Source organism: Gymnoscopelus braueri (genome assembly GCF_963280865.1).
Source record: "Gymnoscopelus braueri genome assembly, chromosome: 20".
NCBI classification, from domain to species: Eukaryota; Metazoa; Chordata; class Actinopteri; order Myctophiformes; family Myctophidae; genus Gymnoscopelus; species Gymnoscopelus braueri.
The window spans coordinates 7,999,505-8,014,502 of record NC_137622.1 but is presented as its reverse complement, the minus strand read 5'-3'; the positions used below and the strand labels follow the sequence as shown (position 1 = coordinate 8,014,502).

At 42.3% G+C, this 14,998-nt stretch overlaps 1 protein-coding gene across 5 annotated transcripts; it reads left to right on the top strand.

Moving 5' to 3' along the window:
• Positions 1 to 718: 718 nt before the first annotated feature.
• On the top strand, positions 719 to 14,618 carry matr3l1.1 (matrin 3-like 1.1). Of its 5 annotated transcripts, none has more exons than XM_080415949.1 (21): positions 719 to 845; positions 2,329 to 3,387; positions 4,445 to 4,506; positions 4,708 to 4,746; positions 4,985 to 5,066; positions 5,358 to 5,480; positions 5,858 to 5,980; positions 6,296 to 6,412; positions 7,229 to 7,353; positions 7,576 to 7,961; positions 8,527 to 8,614; positions 8,955 to 9,064; positions 9,176 to 9,315; positions 9,629 to 9,704; positions 9,816 to 9,841; positions 10,106 to 10,234; positions 10,474 to 10,604; positions 11,614 to 12,328; positions 12,676 to 12,769; positions 13,210 to 13,331; positions 13,681 to 14,618. In XM_080415949.1, exons 2-21 carry the CDS (start codon positions 2,350 to 2,352, stop codon positions 13,711 to 13,713), a joined length of 3,759 nt encoding a protein of 1,252 aa, XP_080272075.1. In that variant the 5' UTR covers positions 719 to 845; positions 2,329 to 2,349; the 3' UTR covers positions 13,714 to 14,618. The 5 variants fall into 5 exon arrangements, with proteins under 5 accessions (XP_080272075.1, XP_080272077.1, XP_080272074.1 ...); XM_080415951.1 differs by having other exon boundaries at positions 9,173 to 9,315; positions 9,819 to 9,841; positions 10,112 to 10,234; XM_080415948.1 differs by having other exon boundaries at positions 9,173 to 9,315; positions 9,819 to 9,841.
• Positions 14,619 to 14,998: the final 380 nt, after the last annotated feature.

Below are 14,998 nucleotides of genomic sequence, written 5' to 3'. Positions count from 1 at the left end.
TGAGCACTTTAAACTGCTATTTTCAAAGAAATCTTGGGGGGGAAAAAAACTTTTTTTAAACATTTTAAGTTTTAACACTAATCTGGTACAGGGGTCACAAAATACTTATAGATGGCCTAAGATGGGGGGGGGGGTCCGTGGACAAATAAATCAATGTGGGTATCCTTGACAAGAGAAAGTTTGAAAACCACTGTTTTAAACAACATTTAGAAAGCATGCCCAAAATAAGAAACAAGCCCAAAAAAATTGCAACCTGCTGCAACCACCAATAATTTCCAAACGACTTTATAGCAAAACAAGCCCAAAGTCGCTTATAATAAACGGACATGGCAACCCTGAATGCACCACACAGCAGCGTCAATTCACCCAGCTGAAACACAAAAAGGATTTCCTCTTTGTAGGTAGGTTGCTGATCCGGTCCATAGATACATGTATCCGGTCAGCCATACAGATTCAGTTATTGCACCCTGATCCGGTCAAAGAACGTACCACGGAAACAGTGCGTAAATGGAAGGCGGGATCTAAAACCTCTAAACTGGATAATTACAATGATGATTAATTCTGAAATGTGTGACATTCTTTTATTTAACCTGAACTACAATCATTTGAAAATAATACTGCTTGTTCATACGCATGTCCGCCCTCTATAGATGTTTTAATTATCAATTTTACTTTGAAGTTACAACCGGAAGTCAATTTATTTGTTGTTTATGCGTTATGACCGTTATAACGGACCGTCGTAGCCAAATGTGATCCGATACGAACTGAGTTAATGTTCTGTTCATTTCTGATGATCACGGCTGGATAATAATACATGTCCATTTAGTCACCATTCGTAAAACAAGGTAACCACTTCTGAATAATGGCGATTTTGTAGATTTAGCTAGGGGGACCGTGCGAAACATGTTGTTATCCGATGCTAGCTGAACTGTGTTCAGTTAACGGAGCTAGGCCAGGTTTAGCCCTGATACATGACTGTCAGTCATGGATTAACTTTAAGTTGGTGTTTGCTAATTCTCCCTTTCTGGTCCGTACATCTACATAAACGTTCAGATTTCAAATATAAAGTGTTTACCTCATGGCCATGGATGTTGCAATTATGTACGGACCCTCAGAAATACCCGTAAATTCCGTATCGTTAAATAAAAAGCAATTTAATCCGATCGGTGGCCATTTTCTCCGTATTTTCTACATATGCTTTCAACTACGCGATCCTATCGGTTGGGAGGTGTATTGCACTCTGATACATTCTAACTATGAGAAAATGGCCACCGATCGGATTAAAATGTTTTTTATTGAACAATACGGAAGATACGGGTACCTCTGAGGGACCGAACATAACTGTAACATCCGTGGCCATGAGGTAAGCACTTTATATCTGAAATCCGAACGTTTATGTAGATGTAGGGCCTTAAATGGAGAAAATGCAAACACTAGATTGAAGTTCATCCATGACGGTCTTAGATCCATGGCCAGGCTAGGTTCAGCTAATGTTGATGTTATCATTTATCCATTGAGGTTCAGTATATTCTGTACTTAATTCCAGTTTAAATGACTTTACGATTTCTCTGTTTTACAGCAGCCGACTTCAAACTCTTTGTTAAGCTTCTTCAGTGTGTACTACTGCTGTGCTGACCTATGCTGGAAAACGTTCTAAATTTTTTTACTTTGTAAAAATCTTTTGAAATGTATACAGAGCTGAAGTGGTTAATGTATGTTTTGTGATAATAATCAAAATCTACAAAGTAACTAGTAACTAAGGTTTTCAAATCATTGTATTGGAGTAAAAGTACAATATTTGCCTCTGAGATATAGTGGGGTAAAAGTGAAATTGGAAATACTCAAGTAAAGTACAAATTCCTTAAAATTGTACTTAAGTGCAGTACTTGAGTAAATGTACTTAGTTACTTTGCACCACAGGTTCAGTATATCCTTGTATTTAATTCCAGTTTAAATAACTTTACGATTTCCCTGTTTTGCAACAGCCGACTTCAAACTCTACAGTAATTTCCCCAAGAAACCTAATTTTGTTAAGCTTCACAGTCTGTTATTAAAGTATTCAATCAAATATTCAATAGCACTACTACTGCTGCTGAACTATGCACGCTGTTTCACACTCAAGACAATGCAATGCATGATGTGAATGCAAAACACAACGTAAACTGTTTGTTTGTTTTTTTTACTGCTTTTACAGATATTGTTGCCTATATATCTCAGTATGATTAAGGTATCCAACCAACACTCATCAGAAACCTCACGTTATTCTCAATGTATCTTTTAATACTTTTTGTATGCCCTCTCTTCTTCCCCGGTGACCTCTGTCTACAGAGTGCGCTCAGTGGTTCCACCATGTCTAACAACCACCAGCCATACAGGAGACATCCTGCTCCTGCACCGACCGAACACACCCGCCCATCTTACAGCTCCTCAGATAATAACCAACACTTTTACAGGCAGCCCCTGGAGCCTTCATCTCCTTTACCTTCCCAGTCTTCCTCCTCCTATGCCTCGCCGTTGTTGCCAGGCTCTGACGGTGCCCTCAATATCCTCAGAAGCTGTGGACTCGAACCCACAGACCTGTCCCTGCTGGCCGAGCTGCCAGAGGACGCCCTCACACTTGACTCTCTGCCTCATCTCCTTAAACAAATTAAAGTCAGGAGGGGAGGTGGTCAGACTTTCCCCACTCCTCCTGCTCCACCTTCCTCTTCCTCCTCTCATCCTCCCCGCTCATCATCCCGTCAAGTGACCACTAGCTCCGCCTCCTCCGGGGATTGGGATAAACTTCGAACACAGCCTATCCAGTACCCTCTAGACCACGTTCGCCCGACAGTGGCCAAATCTAGACCCCTCCCACCCGAGCAGGTCCAGGATTGGCAGGACCGCTGGGGAAACCCCCGGCAGACCGGTTCTGTCACTCAGAAGACATCATCATCATCATCAGCGTCGTCATCAGGCTACGTAGTGGACTATGCCCATAAAGACAGAGCTGCTGTAGGCCTGTATGACAGAGTCAGTCCCAGCTCTACAGCATCAGCACCAGGGGAGAGCACTATAAAGCCTCCTTCCTTTTTCTCTCTGCATGTTGAGGAGTATCGACCCAATGCTCTGCCGCAGCCCCATGAGCACAACGCTCCCTACAGCAGGATGCCTCCTCCTGCTACTGCCCCCCTCTCCTCTCAACCGGGGGTAGTCGATTACAGAAAGCCTGCTCCACCTCCTAACGAGTACAGGAGTCTCCAGCCACGGCAGGTTTCTCCCTACGTTGGTCAGCCGAGTTCGTCTCAGAAGCAGCCATCCCGGAAAGCAGCCCTGGACTTCCATGGAACAACCCCGGTGACATATCCTTACACCTGCTCTCTGTGTGAAATCACCGTGTTGTCAGAGAAGGTAAGTACCTGCTGGTGTCTCTTCACATGTCTTCTGCTTACTCCTCTTCCTCTCTGGCAAAGGCAGGTAGGCTGTTGTTTCAATTAACTACAGTATGTACAAAACTCTGCTGCCCGCCTGCCTGCTCGTCACCACCAGTACCCGCTCCAGAGACCTCATCACACCAGTCCTCCGTGACCTTCACTGGCTCACAGTCAGACACAGAATACATTTCCAAATATTACTCACAATCCACAAGGCCCTCAACAACCTAGCTCCACCCTACCTACATCCTCCTTCACCACTATGCCCCCTCCAGATCCCTCAGGTCTGGTGATGCTAACTTCCTGCAAACGCCCAGGACCAAGCGCTGAACCTGGGGTGACCAGGCACCTGTGGAACACACTTCCAACCCACATCAAAGCAGCCCACACGCTCTCTTCTTTTAAATCCACCCTCAAAACGCACCACTTCAGACATGCCTTCCCCAGCTAATCCCCATTTCCATTGTTTTACCTTTATATTGATATTTTTCTGTTAATGTAAAGTCTATGTATTTATTCATATTTACTGATTTACCTTACCATAATCCAACATCATCATGTTCAAAGTCCTCAAGTTTGCAGACTACAACTTCCTGCCTGTGTTTTCTCGACATATGTTGGGTTCTGTCCATCTCTGATCCACATTTTGCAAACTATCCCTTGACTGGAAAATGGAAAGAATTCACTCAAGCTTCCTGTTTTCTGACACAGGTGGACACCATAAGTCACTTCAATATTGTTAAATAAGTATAAAACAAGCTGCCTATTATTGTCTACTGCTTCATCGTGAGCTGTGCTGCATCTCTTGTAAACAAGGCTGATAGCCTTTGGTAACCACGGCACCGGGTAGGAGTAGCCTTGGAGGGAGGTGCACAAAGCAAGCATGCTGGTTCTTGCATCAATAGAGAGGAGCACAGCATGTCTGCACAATTTATTCCGGTCATAGGGCAGCAATTTCAAATATTGTAGTGGTTTTGTAGTGGTTTCCAGCGGTTAAATGTCCCTTTTTAATATTTTTGTTTTGTCATTTGCAGTTCTGGAATCAACACGTCAATGCGCCTCAGCATGCAGATGGACAACTCGCTGTGCTTCAGCAGTGAGTCAGCAGCTGGAAAACTCACACAGATATCGCTGTTTAACTCTGTGAAGGGAAACACACAGATATTGATTGTTTAACTCTATGGAAACACAAATTAATTAAGCATTTTCTGATTGGCTTTCAGATTTGTGCAGAATGGACAACCATAGACTGTTGTTCTAGTTGTGTTGTAATGGTTGTCTGCCTGTCTCTCCTCAGGTTTCCTGACTGGGACTGTAGGCTGGATAATAACAGGAGGTAATGTCACAATTCAACAGCATAACTCCACTTTTTACCATTGTTTTTATTGTTTATTTACTATGCACTGTTTAAACATACAATGAAAATATCTATTTTTGTCGCATTCGATATTTTGCCAAATCCTACCATCAACTACACGCGCACACACACACGCACACACACACAGATAGATATTTTTTTCGTTTGTGAAGTAAGATAGCAGTGTCCAACACTAAAATGTATCCTGTCTCTCAAGGTCTGACGAACAACCACAGAGGTCAAAGGATGAAGATAGGCCCGCCCAGCGAGTTCACCCAAATAAAAAGACACAACAGAAGGTATTTACTGTTTATATTTCAGATTTTGTGTACACAATAGGCCGTCCTTTCACCTAGGTTTTTCAGACAGTTTCGAAACTCTTCCCTCCTACTTTAGGGTTAGGTTACTTGTAAATGATTGTTGTTGCTGAAGAAGAAAAAACTTAAATAAAACATGTTGTAAAATAACCATGACACTGTTGACAGAGGTGTGGTGAGGGGAATTCTGGGTAATGACAGAAAAGTAATTGCAGGATTCCTGGATTTTTGTTTTATAACTGAATGGAAACTAGTTTGTTTTCTGTCTCCCAGCGTCCAGCTACTGGGAAGGTGATTTCTGCCAAATTTGTAGCTCAGTCTGTGGATGAGACTTACCTGAGGTCCCTGGTAGAAACATTTGGGAAGGTTGTTAAAGTTATCCTGTTCCCATCATTGGTAAGACTTATTTACACATGCGCACACGCACGCATACAAGGTATAATAGAATCTCATTAACTACAGAAAATAGCAGTTCTAGTTACAAATGTTCTAAATGTATTTGTTTGTTTGTTGCTCCCAAAAATCTTGCACATGTTTTTACACATTTACACATTCATTTTGTGTAGGGTTTGGTATCATTTGTAGGTTGTTTTTAGAAATAAGAAACACACTCACATAATGCTGTATTTATCCTGCTGCATCACAGAATTGAAACGTTAACAGGTGAATAATAATCACACACTTAATTCATAAGTTTATAGTGTATATATTCCTACATACAAGGAAGTGTCAGCAGTATTAATACATGATCTAACAGAATATGTGACCCGCAGGCGTTTGTAGAGATGGGCTCCTGTAGCCAGGCCAGAGATCTGGTTAAGTGGTACGACCGTAACCCAGTGTCTAGTGGACAGAACATCGTCTTTGATCACTCCTCTACTTTCAACTTCCTGCAGGTAATTTCAACTTCAGTCATACTTAGTTGTGCGTGGGTGTCGCACCCTGACAATAGCAGGTCTTCATGCTCACTTGTCATGAGCTGAACTTGTAAATCTGCTATTTTTGTGGGTGTCTGTGAAAGTGTGAACTGGGTGTCTGTCTCTGAAGGTTCCAAAGCTTGAAGTGGGTTCAACCCTGTGATGGTGTGCATCTCTCCGCTCAACATTATGTCCCCGCCTCCCTGTCCTGTTTCACTTGGAAATGCGTCACGATTTAATTAAACTGCATAATGTAAAATAAAATAAAAATATTATTGGTGTGCCTTTTCCCAGAGTTCTCGTGTGGTGAGTTTTAGCCCCGCCCCTTCAGGAGAGGACAACATCTCTGACCTCATCAGCATCCTCAAACGCTTCGGACCTCTTCTGTACACGCTGTTCCTGCCCTCAATGGTAATATATGTCCCCTAAACCTTCATCTCTGTCGTTTACAGGGAGTGGGCAAGGGGTAGAGATGAGCCTATTTCACCCACCTGATTCGGATGCTATCAATGCATTGAATGGGACATTATCACCTTTTATTAGACCATTGAATGGGCGAAATAGGCGACATACTGACCTACCCGCGATTTATCAGACCATTCATTGGGTGTTATCAAGACATACTGACCTACCAACGGAGATGACTTAAATAGTTCAGTTTTGGTTTTGGTTTTGGTTTCGGACCATGACGGAGGCGCGCAGTCTCAGGCGAACTGTCACCCCGTGAAGGACCACCGAGGGAGCTAAAGCGACCGAGTTGCCTTCCTGAACGGTGTGACGTTCGCCTGAGCCTACTCAGCGCCGTTGGAGTTATGTACCGATAGGCACAGAATCGTAAATAATGTTGTGGGGACTGCTCCGCCTCCAAGTAGGTCAGTAGCTCCTGATTACGCCCCATGAATGGTCTGACAAATCGCGGGTAGGTCAGTATATCGCCTACTCGTCGCCTACTCGCCCATTCAATGGTCTGATAAAACGTGATAATCTCCCATTCAATGCATTGATGGCATTCGAAGCCGGTGATTTCACCCACAATAACCTGACCAATGCTGGGTAGTACTGAAATCTGAACACGCTGATTGACGCTTTGCTTCATGACGCCTTGCTTCATGACACGTCATTGCTACAGTATAACCCCGGCAATGCCAGACTATTTGTAGTGTAGTATTTGTCTGCTTCATTAGTGTTGTCTGTCATTTATTCAAATAAATTGTTTTATTCAAACAGGCTTTTGTAGAGATGAAATTTGCACCAGATGCTCAGAAGCTGGTGGACTATTATTCCACTAACATCCTGAAAATAAACGATGTGGCCATTAAGGTGTTCTACTCTGGAGAATATAACACACTCATGTAAGTTTCATTCTGGATTCATTCAACCCAGCTTTTATGTGGTTTTGCTAACAATGCAGTCACTTCTTTCCATGTTTAGTTTTCAATCTTTGTACAGCTCTCTGGTACAGCGTGATGGGACAAGACCACATGAATATGTGGTGTTGGTGTTTATGAACATGGATGATAACGATGAACACTGATTTAATGTTAATCATTAACACTGCTTCTAATGTCCTGCAGGAGAGTGCCAAAAGCGAAGAAATTCGAAGAAGAAGAGGAGAGTTCTGGAAGGAAGAAGAGTAGGAGCCCACGTAGTGCAGGAAGGACGAGGAGCAGGAGCCCACGTAGTGCAGGAAGAACAAGGAGCAGGAGCCCACCCTCAAAGAGAAGGAGGAGTAGAGACAAGGAGGATAGGGAAAAGAGGACGGACAGAGAGAGAGTGAGCAGTGAGAGGAAGAGAGAGGAGAAGAAGATAGAGGCGGACAAGGAGCGAAATAGAGAGGTGGAGAAGAAGAGGGATGTAGAGAAGGAGAGAGAGGGAGAGAAGGAGAGCAGTGAGAGGAGGGCCAGGTCTGAATCCAAGGAGTTAAGCTCCGCCCCCATCAAAACCGACACACAGCAGCCTGGTGAGAATCAAACCACTCTGTTAAACCTAACATCACATTTTCAGCGAAGAGATTTGGTGTAGAGGGAAAAAAAAGCATACCAAGTACAACGCAAACTCGGGTCAACTTTACTAAGTATAGAGGGTCTATGTGGTTGTCATGACATCTGACTTGAACCCTGAAGGTCTTTTCACACGGGGCGTAATTGACGTGCTTAGTAATTCATTTATAAAGATAGGGAGGCGGAGGCAATCCGGAAGGCGCAATCCCATGAACATTTCAACGTTTGTGCTCATCGCACGCGCCCACCCGTTGGGTCATGGAACATTTTTCTATGCTACGTGTAGAACTTGCCAGTAAAGCAGTGTTATTCATTTTCGAAATGAAACCTCATTCGCGGCAATAAAAGCATCAACCTGCATGAGGCATCACCAAATTAATAGTTTGATGTGAAATATTTGCAGACACATTTTCGTATATGATTTATTCGTCACGCTCCCAGTGTGTAAGGTCCATAACTCTTGACCATGGAGAGAAAAGGAAATCAAGCAGGTGACCAAGTCCACCCTCTTTACCACACCCACAGAAACAAAGCCTGCAGCTGATAGGCCGACCCTTTCAGAGCCTTCCCAACCAGAGACCAAACAGAACGCTGGACACCAGGAGGACGAAGTGTGAGTTTATTGTTGCCCATTTCCCTCTGAACTCGAGCAACACACACACACACACACACACACACACACACACACACACGTGCACTGTAACTGTGTTTGAGGTGCTAGTCAGTATCTGTTCATTAGTCAAAAAGGTCAAAGTAGAATAGTGATCACAAATCAAAACATACAAATATTATTGTAAAACAGCAGGCTTCCCTCTCCTTTTATTTCCACCTGTTCATTTAAAAGCATACATTTGTTGTGTAGCAGTATCACCATGTAAAACATAATATAAATCTACGTTTATGAATTATGCAGCTTCTGCAGTAGGAGTGAAATCTAACTGATCTCCAAACAGGTCTGAAGAGGACAGTGACATCGAGGGAATGGAGGTAATAGGAGAGGATGGAGATTTTGTCGATGACACAGATGAAGAAGAAGAAGAGAATGGTGAAGGCCAAACAACAGGTACATTTGAAAACAAACGCATGCTCAAAACTAACCATGTGAAAATATGAAGATTCTATTGTGACCAAAAAGAAAAGGGTTCAAAGTGAAGTTACTCTACCGTGGCAGCAGTGAAGGAGGAGATGGAGGAGGTCCCAGTAGAGCAGAGCATTGCGACCAGTACAGAACCAGTGGAGGTGTCGGTAGCACAGAGTGACCAGCAGGAGGTCCCAGAGACGGCACCGGTACCAGTGGGAGACATGGAGGCGGAGGTAGGGAGAAGTCCTTTCAGAATATTAATGATCAGCTTTAATATTAATATACAGCTTTCAGACATACAGTATGAAACCTTTAATATCTGATAAAGTGTTGAATGATAAGATGCACCACAGTAAATCCTGTCTGGTGTAGAGAGTGGCTGGGAGTTGATCTCTATGTTTTATGAGACACATTTTATTATTATTATGGCACAATATTACAAACTGAAACCAAACACTCGGTATGTACAGTATGTACTACTGTACATGTGACCACACGTGTGCTTGTGCGTGTGTGTGTGTGTGTGTGTGTGCGTGCGTTTTCCAGTCAGAGCCAGATTTCCCAATAGACCTGTCCAATTGTATCACACTGGATGAACTGGGGGAGGAGACAGAGGAGGAAGGTAATAAATCAACCAATCACTTCATTACATGCTTGGACAATTTGACTCTTAAAGGGGAATTTCATAAAAACCCAGGTTAGAATAATCTGACAGATTTCTCTTTTCCACCAGCAGAAAAGTGTAAAGAGAAAGCCGAGGTGAGTTCTAAACCTGTATAAACCTACTCTGTTTACACAGTATGTATGTATTATAGTATAAACGCATTCGTCTATTAGTCATACACTAGTATGTATTATAAGCAGAAATACAGTAATTTATATTATAGTCGATATAGACTAGTATGTATTACAGTGGATATAATGTCATACTGTACTGTATCTGTTATGGTACTCTAGTGTGTATTATTTAAGATGCACTGTTTTTATGAGTGCTTTAGTAGAATGTCGTATTGTTGTTTTTAGGAGCAGTGTACCAAGGTTCTGTACTTTAAGAACCTGCCCTTCAAGTTCTACACCGACAATGACTTCCTGTCCATCGTCAAAGGTTATGGCAAAGTGTCTCGATACTTCCTCATTCGCAACCGCAGAGAGGTCTGTCTAACCACACTCCCTAAGAAACATTATTTCATTGAAATGTTCAAGTCCAATTTATTCAATGTAATTCATTTGTCTCATGTGGTAGTCTGTCATGTCAGTCAAGTCAAGTCCATCTAATCATCAAATCCCGCCTCAATATCCTGTGTTAATATTGTGGAAATATGTAAAAGGAAACCAAAGTAGAGTGCCATTTCATGGTGACTTTGTATTATAATTTTTCACTTGTATTTCAGGGCTTCATTGAGATGTACAGTGCATCAGACGCAATACGGGCAGCCGAGGTCCTGACCAGCAAAACACTGGAGTTCAACGGCTCTGTCCTCCTTGTCGACCTGTCTCATAAATACAAAACACTCACTGCTGGGTCAGTACATATTGTATTAGATGTTTCTCTCTCTTTCTATCAAACTATTACAAATAGCATAGACATAGAATTTCAATCTAGCATCAAATTGTTTGGGTAACACCAAACGTTTGGGTTGATATTTTTGTGGAATCTTGATGCTTAACGCTGGCAAACATGTTATTAAATCACTATTACACTGGAGGGCATGATATAAATTAGATGATCACCCAGACATTCACCATTGCTTAGGTTTTTCCAACAGAGGGCTGGTGTGTCGGCCTGAGATGCAGATGATGTGAATGCCAGGCAATACATTGTTAATCACATACACATAGCCTTATTTATTCACAAAAAATACTAGCGTCTATTCTCAAAATTAATAGATTAACATTACTGTCAATGAGGAATTGCCCTAGTTAACAAAATGGTATAATCCATAGTCTTTCTAGCATTTTCCAGCAGTGTGTAGGAAGGGAGTCGACTCAAAATACACAAGGTGTTGCTGACGTACCGTGCCTTTTTTGGTATGCAGCATTTCTGTTGAAGGTCTCCGTTTTCCACTCTGTTTAGTTTCTTTGCACCCGATAACTTCAGTTTAGCGAGCGGTGGTACTCATGGTGATGGTCAGCTGCTGTATAATTCCTAAGATACAGCAGCTGCGCAATCAGCGCAAACTGATTGGTCACCCTCTCAGTGCTTTTATCTAGGCACGTGCACAGATAGACTCTAGGTGGTGCTAGAGCACCTGCCCTTTGCCCTCTGCATCAGACAGCATATGGCTATTGAAACAAATAAATATGCAATTACAACGTACAAGATGTGCCTGTAATAAATATCACACTACTAGGACAACCGGCGGTTCCGCGCGCCGCACAAGGTGCCCTTTTTTTTTACTTGAGCACCTGCCCCTCAAAATGTCTGTGCACGCCACTGCTTTTATCATCCCCTCAGTCAGAGCAAGTGATATTGCATTATATTGCGTAAATATATAACATGTCTATTCATCTCTGCTGTGTTTGTGTCGCAGATGGAAGGTTGAGTCAGACTCCGATGAAGAAAAGAGGGACACGGACAGGAGTAGGAGCAGCAGGAGGCTCGCTTCCAAGAGGAAGAGAACGGAGAGAGAGGAAGAAAACAGAAGGGAGGAAACAGGGGAGAGAGAGAAGAGCACAAAGGAGACTGAGAATGAGAACAGAGAGGAGAAAATTACAGATGAAGGAAAGGAGAACAGAAAGGAGGATAAAATAAAGGAGACAGAAGAGGAAAACAGAGAGAAGGGAGAGAGCAAGGAGGAAATAAAGGAGATAGGAGAGGAGGAGAACAGAGAGGGGATAAAGGAGACAGGAGAGGAGGGGAACAGAGAGGAGATAAAAGAGACAGGACAGGAGGGGAACAGAGAGGAGATGATAAAGGAGATGATAGAGGAGGAGAACAGAATAGAGACAGGAGAGGAAGGGAAAACAAAGGAGACAGGAGAGGAAGAGAAAACAAAGGAGACAGGAGAGGAGGAGAAAACAAAGGAGACAGGAGAGGAGGAGAAAGCAAAGGAGACAGCAGAGGAAGAGAAAACAAAGGAGACAGGAGAGGAGGAGAAAACAAAGGAGACAGGAGAGGAGGAGAAAACAAAGGAGACAGGAGAGGAGGAGAACAGAGAGGAGATATTAAAGGAGACAGGAGAGAGTATGCAGGAAGAGAAGCCTGCTACCTCAGAGGAAGTGGCATCGTCTGAACCAGGAAGTGAGGTACTGTAATGACAGTGCTTATGTCATTATTATTAATGTGTCTGTTAACTTAGATTTTGTCAGTTAACTTTTCAGCAGATCCCGTGAGGGAGCCCTTCATAGCCATGCATAAAGTGTGCTGCTCATTTAATGTTCTGATCTGCTGTGTGACCCAAGTCGTAGCATGATTCATGAAAAGTCAGTGAATTTTACATTTGATCAAGAGTGGGAACCCTGTATTAAACAATTTTTAGAAATGTATTTAATTAAACTGCATCGATTAATTCAGCTGAAAAACATGATCAACAGATTAGCAGCCCTAGATTCTATATGGGCCGGTTGTGGTTTCATCTGTGTGTTCTTTTTAGTGTCCCAGGGCCAGCAATAAGGAAAACCCAGAGGTCAAGGCAGAGGTCAAAGATCAGGCTCCTGCTGAACCCGTCCAACCAACTAAGCCTGTTGGTGAGAAACACAACATTATATTGAGTAGACAGTCCAATCATGTTCCACTGAGGCCTGAGAGTATTCAGGTTTTCATTCCAACCAAGTAAATACTACACCACCACTACTGTAGATAGATACTGCACCAAACCGACGGGAAGAATAACCCAGTGAAACCATTTGTACTACTACTTCTAGATGTATTATCTCTATTAGTACTTATAGTAGTAGTTCTAGTACGGTATGTACTATAGTAGCAGCAGTAGTAGTAGATATGTAGAAGAATTGACCTTTGTTGATCCCACAGGGGAAATACAGTTTTGATTCAGTAGTACCGGTACTAGTGGATGGTTGTCATTGCATTCACCTGCATGGTCTTAACCACCATGGAACATGGCTGTACATAATACTGACTGACAAAGTGACCTGTCTGCTGACCGGTTTGTCTGTCCGTCTTACAGGTACAGAGTTTGTTCGGCCTGTTGTTGGTTATTTCTGTAACTTGTGTCAAGTGATCTATGCTGACGAGGAAGAAGCTAAAAGCAAACACTGCAGCACTCTGCAACATTACAACAAATACCAGGTCAGTTCACCCAGTTGCCTGTAACATCCATATAAAATCCATGACTCTGTATCTCTGTCCGTCCTTTGTATATCTCGCAAACAATTCATCCAATCTCATCGGGTTACACCAATTGCAAATGGTGTATTGGGGATCTGGTGAGCCTGTGAATGGTCAAAGACAATGCAGCACATTGTTTTGTCTGCAGACATAAGTTTGTCTTTTTGGTTTGTTGGTGGTTTTCGGAGCGTAGAGCTTCCTGTATGTGATCGTTTAGAAACTTAACACATTAGCAATGACAGCCTGTCAGCCATTAATCCCAACTAATCAGACTTGTGCTTCTGTTGTCTTATGTCCGATTTTAACCCAGGAGCACACAGGTCGTGACCCCTGGACCAGCTGAGTGTTGTCCATGTGAGGAGAGACATGGACAGAAGGACAAAATGGACATTTCATTTAGACTGTCTTGAGGACTAATTCTGCCTTCAATAATAATCAGGGCATTTCATAATGAGGAAAATAGCGGATCTACAAGCTCACAGCACATCGTGAGCTTGTAGACCGGCTATTTTCGGCGAAGAGATTTGATGTGGGGCGGGGGAGGAGGAGGCCAAGTACAGACCCTTGGGGGACCCCGGTCAACTAAGTACTATTTTTAAGTGGTTAACTGAATGCAAAAGTGTGTTGGAAAGTTAAAGTTAAGGGCTCAAGAAGAATATTTGGACAGTATTGTGGGGATGGCTATTGGTGCTTTCACAAAATATTTATGCAATGATATTTTTGAAAAAGCAGCAGTAATGCCTATTTAATTAAGTGGGTGAAGGTAAATACTGGAACAAGTCGGTTACATAACGTTACTATAATGCAGCCTTTAAAACCAGTAAAGGAAAGAGTAAATATCTGTATATTGCCCAGTTCTAATCAAGGTTTAGTTTTTTTGAGCTGGAATATATATTCTCAGTCAGTATGTCACACCACAGAATGTATTATGTAAACCACACAGCTAAGATAAGTATTTTCTCTACTCACTTTAATCTGAACCAATCATGCCCATTCACTGGACAACATATGCCTGTGCCCCCTCATTACTACTACATAGTTCAATTTTTTTTACATATGTGTTAATTGAGTTTCCTTTGTCATGTAAATAAAGTGATTTAGGCCAGCAGTAACCATCTCACTCGTTTATCAGTGATGCATAAACAGATCATTCACATTTCACTTACTGAAAACACTAATTTCATTTGACTTCACTTTATATACTTTCTGGGTTGTATAAATCTGAATTAAAGATTTTTTTAAACATCCGTTTGTTAAACTTTGTAGTTTCATGAAACCAGGGGGCATTTGATTCATTTTTCACCAGAGCAAAACTAATACATGACATATACTGGAGAAGTTTGATATGAAGTATTTCAGAGACTGGTTAGTCCATACCTTGTGTCCAACACCATAAAAAAATAGCATGTTCCAATGCAGTTATTTAGTCAGGAGCGTACTTAGCGGTGTCGCGATGCGACATGAGCTTGTACGACGAAGTAGGGCATTCATTTATGAAAAAACATGAGGTTGGAGATAAACTTTCTGTCCTATGTCAACATGTGACTGAAGGTTACCAAACCAGTCATTTGTGAAATTTCTCACAATTATTAAAAACGTAGCTTGTATATCTATTTTAGAAATTGTTT

Coding starts and splice junctions, on each gene's coding strand:
- matr3l1.1 (XM_080415947.1), top strand. CDS start 2,350: ATGTCTAACAACCACCAGCCATACAGGAGACATCCTGCTCCTGCACCG. Junction 7,354..7,575: donor GGAGAATATAACACACTCAT/GTAAGTTTCATT, acceptor AATGTCCTGCAG/GAGAGTGCCAAAAGCGAAGA. Junction 12,770..13,209: donor CCAACCAACTAAGCCTGTTG/GTGAGAAACACA, acceptor TCCGTCTTACAG/GTACAGAGTTTGTTCGGCCT.